The sequence below is a fragment of the Asterias amurensis genome, chromosome 5 (genome assembly GCF_032118995.1).
Source record: "Asterias amurensis chromosome 5, ASM3211899v1".
In the NCBI taxonomy this organism is placed as follows: domain Eukaryota; kingdom Metazoa; phylum Echinodermata; class Asteroidea; order Forcipulatida; family Asteriidae; genus Asterias; species Asterias amurensis.
In genome coordinates this window covers 9,192,291-9,204,390 of record NC_092652.1, presented here as the reverse complement: position 1 = coordinate 9,204,390, position 12,100 = coordinate 9,192,291, and the positions used below count along the sequence as shown (strand labels likewise).

General features: G+C 36.9%; 1 protein-coding gene across 2 annotated transcripts in view; it reads right to left on the bottom strand.

Annotated features, from left to right (window-relative positions):
- LOC139937847 (CTD small phosphatase-like protein 2) overlaps positions 1-12,100 on the bottom strand; it is a 68,551-nt gene that overhangs the window by 44,432 nt on the left and 12,019 nt on the right. For both annotated transcript variants that reach the window (XM_071933193.1, XM_071933194.1), the window contains exon 2: positions 2,783-2,934. In XM_071933193.1, coding sequence (XP_071789294.1) covers positions 2,783-2,920 — 138 coding nt within the window. In that variant the 5' untranslated portion in view covers positions 2,921-2,934. The remainder of the gene's footprint in view (positions 1-2,782; positions 2,935-12,100) is intronic.

Genomic DNA, 12,100 nt, shown 5'->3' with positions numbered 1-12,100 from the left:
CCCCATGGTCATCGTTTATTGGGACCTGAAACCACAAGTAGCACTAGTCTCATTTGCATACTCCTTGTATTGATAGTTGTTTTATGTTTATTCATTAGCTTAGTCATAGCCCAAAAATGCAGTACACTGGTTCCTGTGGGTCTTTTTTCATAATCTTAATTCAGTTGTTCATAAGACACCATTCTGTAAGGAGCAGTTTTTATAGAGATAGTTTTGTACAGCGCTGGCTGCGCGCGGTTTCCACTGTTGGAAAATAAAACACATTATCTTCATCACAATGTTGTTTCCAGACTTGATAAAGAACTCTCTGTGTCACATTTTCTCAGTGTCACACAAGGCTTGTGTTGTACTGGTCGTGCAGTGTTCTACAACATGTACCAAAAGGTTGGCGCACAGCCATACATTCTGTGGCACCCGTAATTTTTTAAGAAGTCCGTAATTTTTTAAGAAGTTAACATTTTTTTTTTTTTTAAGTTAAGTCGATTTACCATCATGAATCACCTCTGAGTACATTAAACAATATCTTAGAGCATGTACAATCAAATTCTTCCAGGCCTTTCGATAGGGTCTGGACCTTCAAGGCTTTGCGCTTTGTAAAGAGTGGATGCATTAACCATTAATTATCGGACAGTGCACTTGAGGTGTTTTAACTCATTAAGTGATGTAGCGACAAAAAGCAAAGATTTTAGTTCAGTCTGCAGACAATGACGATCTTAACACCTACATAGCAATATTTATTGCTGAATCCTTGAACTCTCATAGAATCCTTGAACTCTTTACATGCAAGTACCCTCTCCCATTACACATTCAAACGTGTCATGCTCATGTGCACTGATATCTTAGGTAGGCCTACATGTGTATAAACTTTTGTTAATATTTTTAAAATATTCGCTTATGAACGTTTGTATGCAATATTGAGGCTTCCTCGTGTACACAGGGGACCGCTGTCATAATTAATATCTGGAGAGATGGAATTTTAAATGAGCAGTTGTCCTGGGGATAAGAAATGTAAATAAGGCTGGGAGAGAACGATTGGCTGGGGTGGAAACAGTAACAATCATCAACGATTTACTACATCTTGGAAGTATAAATTGGTGACTTCCGTGTAAAACTCAAATGAGTAAGTTTTCATCCCCAACTATTTGAATCTGACAAACGCTTCTGTCAGATAATGTTTCTCAAATTACTGATGGGACATGTTGTCACCGTTTTCACGAATGGAAAACAGCATGCCAATTTGTGTTGTTTACATTTAGGTTTGTTTTCACTTCTTGCCTTAATTAATATGATTATAAGCCAAACTGAATTTAAAGGGAAGGCATACCTTCGGAAATAACTCCAAAAAGTAATGCCACATAAAAGATTACTTGGAAGGTAGCACTGCAGGTGTGGAATTTCACATTTGATAGGGCAAGGCCATTTTAACTAGGAAAATTTGAAAGTCAAGGGAGAAACTTTTGAAGGGCCACCAAGGCCAAGGGCAGTGGAGGCCATTTTGAGAAGCACTTCATGGCTTTGGAATTACTGACACACCCCCCCCCCCCTCCCTTGCTTGCATGTAAGCTTGGGCGATATCGATTTATTTTATTCACGATATATCGCCGACAATATATCGCGATATTCGATATAATCGCGATTAATGAAATTTGACATCATCAGTCTTCAAACTCCAAGTGAAAGTTGTAGAAGAGACAGTCCTAGCATAAGAAAGGTGTTCTAATGACATATTCTTCTGGTTTTACTCCAAACCTATGGGGTGCAAGATGTCTCAGATGGTCTCAGCTAGCAAATACATCTCGATATTTAATCGATATATCGATATATCGCGATTATCGCGATTATCACGATATATCGCGATATATCGATATTTCGATTAAAACCAAATCCATCCGATATCGAAATCATGTCCAAATTAATATCGCGATATTCGATAATATCGTGATATCTCCCAAGCTTACTTGCATGTCATATACAATGAATGTGTCCGCTCACAATGGTAAGGGTAAACAGATAAGACTGCACATGCCGGTCCCCTAAAATTCGTCCCACATTGTATAGACGATGTGACCTCTGATGTCACTCGAAAACCATAACATAATTCGCGCGCATACCGCCGGGCAAAACCTTTGTGTTTTGGCAGCCAGCTAATACAATCTTACCATGACTACGCGCCTTTTTGCCCAGCGAAACACGATGTATACAGTGTTTCGTCAACAGAGGGCGGTTTGAATGTAATCATAGGTCACATCGTCTATACAGGACATTGACTCCCAGAATGACACAACCAAGCTTGTAGTGACAACGTCGGATGAATTGGGTCGATTGCATTGGCACAAGGCAACAACAAACCACTTAATAACTAAGGGAGATTTCAAATTCTAATCTGATAAACCCTGTCACAGTCACACTGCTTTCATGTTCCCTCAATTGACCTCAAACGTAAATAAACATGATCGATACAAACCTTTTGATGGCCACTTTGACATACATGTACTTTTACCTCTGATCAGGTATTAATTTGTTGTTTTGTTTTTAATTTCAATTATTAATTTTACAGGTAAAAAAGTACCAAAAAAAACAAGATAAAGAAAAATACATACATTGTGCATACAAGTACACAATTTTAAATAGCACCCCTGAAGGAATTTAAAAAAAGGTGAACTTAATCACTTTTAACTTAATCTCCTGATGCCACAGTTTGAAAAACCGCTAATATTAAAGGGCATTATGGACACTATTAAAACATGGCTTAAAATACAGAGAGCCCTGCATGTTCACTCACCATTGGGTGCTCATCAGCCGTTTTCGTTGGTACCATTGTGACGTTTGAGCCCATGTTGATTTCTTGCCCGCTTGTTTTCATGTGAGTGGTTCCCCTCTGCTGGTTTGCTTTTGCGAGCCTTCTTCTCTTTCTAGCCATGATGAAGCTGTGACCTTTAGGAGCAAAAAGAAATCTGTAATAAGACGGTGTTTCAAAAGTACTCAGGAAACAAATAATTATGAAAAACGTTTGTTTGATTTAAAGGCAGTGGACACTATTGGTAATTACTCAAAACAATTATAAGCATAAAACCTTTCTTGGTGACAAGTAATGGGGAGAGGTTGGTGGTATAAAACATTGTGAGAAACAGCTCCCTCTGAAGTGCCATAGTTTTCCACGAATTTGATTTCGAGACCTCAAGTTTAGAACTTGAGGTCTCGAAATCAACCATCTAAACGCACACAACTTCGTGTGACAAGGGTGTTTTCTTCTTTCATTATTATCTCGCAACTTTGATGACCGATTGAGCTCAAATTTTCACAGGTTTGTTATTTTATGCATATGTTGAGATACACCAACTGTGAAGGCTAGTCTTTGACAATCATCAATAGTGTCCACTGCCTTTAAATGATTATTTACAGAGTTGTATTTTTGATTTGTAAATCAACAATTCAAGCATTTTTGCAAAAAACTTCACAATTCTTAGGAGTAAAGAATATTATTTGTGTTGTAGACCACACGCTATACACAACAGTTACAAAACACCCTCGTTGTGGAAACCAGAAGACTTGCACAGTTTTCTTAACTTAACTTAACTTAACTTAAATGCATTTATAAAGTGCTTTAACACTGTTTCAAAGCGCTGTACAGTTAAGAAAAACATTAAAATGCAGGATTAAAAAACATGAGAAAAATAGCAATATGTTTTTTTAAAAATACACTACAGTTAAAAAAGTGGCAAGAAACTAGTAAAAACATTTCAATACAAGCAATCATATTACACAGAATAAAATACAAAATAATAAGCGTCAGGCGGACCCAGACCCTCTTACCATTCAATTAAATGAAAAATCTATCTGCATGTTGTAAATCACAAATAACAAATATTTTGTATTCATGCAATGCATTATATATATTTTTGATTTATTGAAAATCTGGTCCATTCACTATCAGCAAGGCAAAGCTTGAATGGAACCTTTCATCTTTCAACTCAAAGAAAACATTCTCACATTGCACTCATATTTAAAAACATTCATTATTTTTATATTATGTAGCAAACACGTAATTTTTCATAGTGCAAACATGGAGGTACATACTGTACAAGCATGTAATCATGTATTAAAGGGAAGGTACACGTTTGGTAATTACTCAAAACATATATCAACTTAAAAACTGACTTGGTAACGAGCATTGGAGAGCTGTTGATAATATAAAACATTGTGGGAAACGACTCCCTCTGAAGTAGTGTAGTTTTTGAGAAAGAGGTAATTTCTCACCAAAATAATAAAAGACTTCTAGCTAGAAGTCTTTTATTCCTATCTGAGAGCACACAAATTCGTCCAACAAGGCTGTTTTTTTCTTTCATCATGTTCTCGCAACTTCGATGACCGATTGAGCCCAAATTTTCACAGGCTGTTTTAATGTATATGATGGGGTACACCAAGTGAAACGACTGGTCTTTGACAATAACCAAACGTGTACCTTCCCTTTAAAGTGTACACACATAATTTTAGTGTACACTTATGTACAGTGTTCACTGTATATCAAATAAATCTCTGCGCAGGAATTTGTCAAAGGTAAATTACACAATAATCCAATAAAATTAAAAGGCCTCTGAGGAATTTACAAAGCCATGTAGGATATCAACCAAACCTTGGTTGACAAAGTCAAGCCTCTGGCACTCAGTCTGTTTTTATCACTGGAGATGATATCTCGGTCATGTTGTGATTTGTGGTTAATGGTGACATACCATAGGGGATTGCCCAACTAGACTGAGACCGTATCCCACTAAAGTGTATGTATAGTCATGGCTGAAGTGTTATTATCATATTTTGGGTTGCAGGAACTGTCAACTCTGGAGGGTCTATTATTATATCATTGTTGCAAAAACACTTGGACATTATTATCTGTTCATGTGCGCTTTGGTAGATGAATCAAGTGTGTGATTTTGTTTAGGTAGAGCATGATAACATCAAGCAAGTTCTTCACGTACGGTTACACCTTCATGCAGGCCTGATACTTCACGGAGGCAACGAAGGCGATTGCCTCCGTGTCCCCTGGTCATTGCCTTGGTGCCCTTGAAATGCTCCAGTGCAAATTTGCAATTTCATCATAGGGTGCCCTTTACCAAGAAGAAAATGCCTTGGTGCCCTTGCCCTTTCAAAAATGAAGCATACAGGCCTGTTCATGTTTTGACATCCCTATGTATCAACACAAGTGCTGAGCGAATAGTGAAATTTTGTTATTCGGATACCGCTGGCCAACTATCCGAAATTAACCGGATATTCTAATAGCTTTTTTGCCGCTATTAAAAAAATTAAAAAATAAAAATACTTAATTTATGCTGTTTTATGCTCTCTTAATAGGAGTTTCATAAGGATTCAGACAAAACATTCATATTAGTTGTCGCCCGACGTCCGCTGATATTCGGGTATTAAAGAATATCCGGTTACTTGGTTGTAATTACAGAACTATCTGGTTTATAAATAGCTATTCGCGCCCTATGCGGATATCCGGTTAAGAAAAAAGAGGCATTTTACGGTTACGGATAGGAAAACCTATTCGCCATTAACCGGATATTCGAATAATTCGCCCAGGCCTAATCAACACCCCTTTCTAACTAACAGCTCTTGTATACCTTCCTAATAAAGCCCAGTTCATGTACTTCCAGCCAATGCAAATCGTATGTTGACGTCACAAATTTGCAACAATAATACTTTGCATCAGTTGAGTTGTGCTCAACTCTCATTGCAAATATTGCAGCAAAAACAGAGTTGTGACATCAAATTCACAGGAAGTATAGGGCTTTACCTTAACCCTACATAACCCTAATGTAAACCATTTTAGTTTTTTAAGATAGGGATGTTGGAAGATAGGGGTGTTTGACTGATACTCGCAAGTCGCGTGCGCATTTCCGAGGTTTCTTGTATTGTGTGTTTTGATGAGAGGATCGACATGAATAAAGTCTTCAAAAAGCCCTATCCACAACAATTGACCATTTTTACCGGTAAAATACAAACAAAGTTTTTGCAATTGTTCTCTCAAGATCTGTAAAACAGGCCTCTCCACAACTGCACACAGTAGACTATATTTCTTTGAGTTACCATTTTACAATCTTTTGATAGCGTTAACTTAGAATCTGTATTGCATAGCAACACAAACACAAACCACGAGCTACCTCTGATCCACCAACAAACAAAAACATTCAAACAACAAACAATGAGCTCAGTCTACTCAAGTGTGGAATTGATAGGGCAGCCCCTTGCAGTCACATTATGTTGATGCTAAACTGCATCTACAGAGCAAAGTCTAATAACCATTGTAACAGCACTGTCTCCATAATACCAATGGACAACCAACGTAGGACCTACATGCACAGGTACATAGCATTGTCATTCAACTCAATCAATCACACATTACGCTTCTGTACATACAACATCCATGCAACCAATAAATTATTCTAGACTAGTTGTATGTACATTTTGAAAACCTGAAGTTTGTACAATCCTCAAAAATCTGGTTAGAATTTCATCTGCTTGTTTTAAAAATAAATACAACTACAAAGAAACTGTTCTTTTTCAACACATGTACATAGTCAATTTTTTTGCTACATCTGTATACTATACAATATGGATTTATAATGCACACTTTTCCAGGAAACCGATCAAGGCGCCTACACAAAATGAAAACATTATACAATAGAAAATGAAGAATAAACAAAACATAATGAAACCCAATGAAAGTCTAAGTGAACAAGTGCATTTTAAGTTAACTCTTTTAAAAAGTTGTTGAGAGATGTTCTTTGGCGAAGTGAGACTGGGAGCTTATTCCATAGGGCAGGAGCAGCTTTGGCGAAAGCATGATCTCCGTAACAAATTTTCTAGACCTTGGCTCTACTAGCAAGTGAGATCCAGCAGACTGTATCTATGTTATGGTTTTCAAATTTTAACAGTGTTTAACATAGATCCCTGTATAAAATTTATTACACCCCACTTCACCAAAATTGCCAAATCAAAATTTTCATGTCCATGTTTGTGTACATCTTTCTGGCAGACTAAATTTTATGTACCATCTTTCAATCCCAGCGAGACATCGCCAACAATTGCCACACAGACAAAATTATACGCAGTTGATCCTAAATGTTACAATGTACATTGTACGTAGGCGTAGTCCCTAATGGAGCTCATGCGTAGCGTAATTATGACATCCTCACGTCTCACTTGAAAATGTACATGACTACATAGCATCATCTTGAAAGTAAAGCGCACAATGACATTTATAAAAATGGAAGGCAAATGGATGTCTCAATATAAGTTGACAATTTGTTCTCATTTGTGGAAAGTTTATCAATTTAGGCCTTGTGCATGAATATGGAGGGACAAAAATAATAATAACATATTTAGCATAGACTGGTTTACCCGACAGATTTTTATGTAAACTCAGGCCTGTTTGGTTCGTTTTTGAAAGGGCAAGGGCACCAAGGCATTTTCTCCTTGGTAAAAGGGCATCCTATGAGGAAGTTTTAAGTTTCTACAGAGCATTTCATTGACCAGGTGGCAAAAATTTGACTCCCATAATCGGCCGACCGTGTTGGTCGACGAGGTAAAAGGAAAACCACGCAATTTCAAGACATACGTGTATTTGTGTGGATCATTGTACTCTGCTTTTAAAGGGTCTATGTACTTTTTGGGGGACAAAAAACACAATGTCCACAGATTTACATTAAACTTACACAGTTTGAAGATAATGATAGTAGAAAAGTTCCCTCAAAATATTAGATGCTGAGGTGCTGTAGTTTATGAGAAATTTTGTATGGATTTACAATAGGAGAAGCGGGAAAATTGAGGGCCAAATATAGCCAACCTGCCTGCCTAGTCTCTGTTAGTAAGGGAATCAATGTGTGGTGAAGAGGTTTTCAACTAGTGGTTTAAACTCAACGAGGCCTGGTTCTTGATAATTTTACCGAGACGAACTCGAGGTAAATTATCAAGAACCAGGCCTCGTTGGGTTTAACCCACTAGTTGAAAACCGATTCAACACACCTTGATTCCCATTCATAAATACCTTTTCTGTCAAAAAACATCAACACTTTTTGTTCCAAAAGTAAAATAAATGCAAAAATTACAATTGTTCAATGATTTTTTTCAACACAACACCCCTCCAGCTATGAAATGGTAAGGCCCTCGGGTAAACAACTCCTTATAAGGGAATGCCGTGCGCGTCGTGCGTATCGCGTGATGTGGCACAACTGTCCCTGCCATTGCTCTCGACCAATAGGAATGAAGAACCTGTCTTATATAAAGCACAGGTGCAAGCTCGCATGTCACGCCCATGTTTTCAACACTTTTTACTGGTCATAAACAAAGATTTATACACACCCACGTGACACGCTCTCCACCAATAGGAATAGTGAAACTGTTAAAGTCAAATGAATTAATAACCATACATGTAGAGCAAGGACCACCTTGCTCTACTGTACTGTAATACAGTGCATTCACCCTACCTATGTAAGGCCAAATAACAAAAAATACCAGTTGATCGTCCGGATTTAAAAAAAAAAGAGGATGAGGGCCTTACTATTTACTACAACCGCAAACTTATTTATACCTATTAGTTGCATGAGGACCTGTGTTAACACTAACACTAACAGGGTCGGATAACACTACAAAGATTTTACCCTTTAACCCTGATTCACTAATGTTGTTTTATGAAACAGACGGTTTCAAGTGTTCAAGAGCATCAAGTTAGATTTGGGAAAAGCTCCTAGGCCAGTCCTTTTTTTTTTTCTTCTTTTTTGACAAAAATCGAAAAATAGTAAATAGTTTTTAAAAAAGGATGCGGCCCCCAAAAAAGATGCAGGTGGGGACGATTAATTGTTTTTTGGTTTTTTTTTTGGCCTAAGGTCAATGTATACAAAGTATACAAAGTACACAAAGCTTGTTCACTTGTTTATATTTTTTTAATGGTTTCTCACTTGCACTAACTCGCAGTAAGGGCTGATGTAAAAGTGTATTTAGTTCAAAGTTGAAGGAAATTTTTTTAAACAAACTAAATACAGTCAATTTATGATAAAGGTAGGCCCTAGAACGTACCATTTGGGTAAAAAAAAAAAAAACAGAAACAAATTCAACACAACTTGTGTCTTGGATCCCAGCAGTTGTTTAAAAAGAACTTAGGGTGAGCCTCGTTTTCTTTTTCTCCCCACACAGACAAAAACAAAATACACATTGCACATTAATATTCACTTGCGAGTGCCCCTTTAAAGCGATTGACCTAAATTAGCATTGAGAAGCAGCTATGAATGTATAAGTGCCTGCCCACTGGGGATGGCTTGTATGGGAAAACAGTGGCAGTTGGGCTATTACACACAAACAACATACCATCACTGCTTGCACAACAACCCTGCAGGCACTAAACCACAGTTTGTCAGTTGCGTGGTTTTCTCCCATAGATGTCTGACCTAATGGGGTCACAGTTTGGCAAACAGCAGAGTGTTATTGTTGGGCTGTTTAGTGTAAACCAACAACTACATGTATTTTGGTCATTGGCCAGGGTTGAACTGAAACAGTTACTGACTGTGAATGATTTCACCTTTAGGTTTAATTAAAGAAACAAGCTACACAAAATGTATCAGTTGCTAATCACCAGTGTGCACAAAACAAATTGTGTAAATAATTTGCCAAGATTGCTTACGGCCACGAAAACGCACCAGCCCAGAAAAAAACCAAAATGAAAATCGGTGGTGTAGTGTAGAAGACACTGAATTCCTTCCTACATGTATTACACACATAGGGCCTCAATACATGTACATTATAAGTTATTCTTTCACATAATAATAACAACAAACTTAATACAGGAAACAGTTTATTTATTTATATTACAAACTATTTTTAAAGCTGAATTGCACATGTGTGTGCATTGTTAATTCTTTTTAAACTTCCGAAATAACACCTAGATGTCATTCAAGGACACGGATCGATACATTATTGACAAAAAATTGTCATCCATCATACGTCACCAAGCGCCTGTAGAATACTAATAACAAATCACTGACATGCATATATTTATGTATATGTACAATATATTTTTATTCCAATAATTGTAAGAGCACCGCCAGTGTCATCTTAACACCAGTTGCAAATCATCAGAAATTTTGTGATCTTTCTAGCACAAGTGAAATACAATCCTGACGCTAAAATACCTAATTTTGCAGGGGCAACAATGTCAAAACCAGGGCCCTTGTCATCAATTCAACCCCTGTTAGTGTAAATTATCTTGTTTTACATGCCAGGCAGTACTAGATGTACATAGATACAAGGGTTGCCCTCTATATGTGTAAAAGACAAGTCAGCAGTCCAAATTTCACATAAAAAAGGGCCATGCCTTTCACCACTGACCTAATGTAGCCAGCTGGACCACTTGGCTAATGTCTTTGTACTGTTTTCAAGTATCAAAATAAATGCAAGTTTGAAAGATTGATAAATTTTGACTGATCATTGGGTGTTTCACCTGGCATTTGTTAGTCAGTGGACAGGAGAACCCCCAAGATGACAGAATTAGATGAAATATCCTCCTAATTTTGTCAAGAAGCAGGTGTATACTTGATTGTACAGCTGGTGATGTACACACATGTCCAGTGGTTGCTACAGTATGCAAGGTGATCCTATCGAATTATGATTATGAAGGCGAGGAAGTATTCATTTTGTGTACTGAAGATTTCTTATTCATTGGACACTGTAGTAGTCTCGCCACACTAACCACAAAACATACATGTGGGTGTCCACTAACCATGCCATTTGCTGTCAACAAACTTAAAGGGACACTGCTTTATGGATGATTGATCTCTCATCAGTTGCTTTTCAATATTTTAATATTTGTTAACCCCCTTTAACAGTTTGCTTTTTAGTTATTACATGATTGAACTTTAAAATTTCAATTGTGCTTACATTTGACAAAACTGTTTATAATGTACTGTACTGTGGATACCTACATGTACTTTATTTGTGAAATTGTAAATACACAGTTATAATTTCAACATTCCGACCTTTAAAAATTTGCTTCATGTTTTTATTGTACCAACAAATTAATTTATGTTTTAACGCTAGGGCACCTTTGAAAATCAGTATTTCCTCAGGGCAGGGAAAACAAGTAACCAATAAATAATAAAAGGTTTTACTGCTAGGTCATATTATCGATCAATCAAATGAACACACAATATGATTCACGATTTTTGTCTCTTTATGAATTTCATACAGACAGAAAATGTTCTATGCCTGGTCCGTTGGGCAAAATGCCAGGCAAAAACCAAACAAATTCTGCCAAATTTGGCTAAATCCTTGCACTTGTCAATGCTGCATAAAACATTACACTTACATATTGTACCCGCAAAAAATAAATGTGCCAAAAAATACAAATAATACAAACAATAAAAGGAACTGTTACATGTACATTGTAAACCATAGACCTGTGTAAAGGCTGGTACAGGTAGTCTAGTAATACACAACATAAGGGCTTTTTGATTATTAATTTAAAGGAACACGTTGCCTTGGTTCGGACGAGTTGGTCTATAAAAGGCATTTGTAACCGTTTTTTAAAAAATGTATATGGTTGGAAAGATGTTTTAAAAGTATAATAAAATGATCTACACAAACTTGCCTTGAAATTGCGAGGTTTTTATTTTACTGTGGGAACTAACACTGTCGGCCATTTATGGGAGTCAACATTTTGACTCCCATAAATGGCGGACCGTGTTAGTCAACGAGTTTAATGGAAAACCATGCAATTTCGAGGCATGTTTGTGTGGATCATTGTATTATACTTTTTCAACATTTTTCTACCCATGTGCATTTTATAATAAACGGTTACAAAGCTTTTCAAAGACCAACTCGACCGATCCATAATTTAATAAACCAGTGAGTTTTCCATGTTTATCCCCTCAGTTCTTGCTGATTTTCCCATCTGGCTCCGTTGTTCATGGTCATTGATTTATATATTTGTGTACAGCGCTTTGAGGCGTTGCATTTAAGGGGCTTTATAAATGTTCAATCATAAATACCTCAGACAGTTTCGCTAATCCTATTTGTGAAGAGCGTGTCACGTGGGGTGTTTAAACGGTTAATA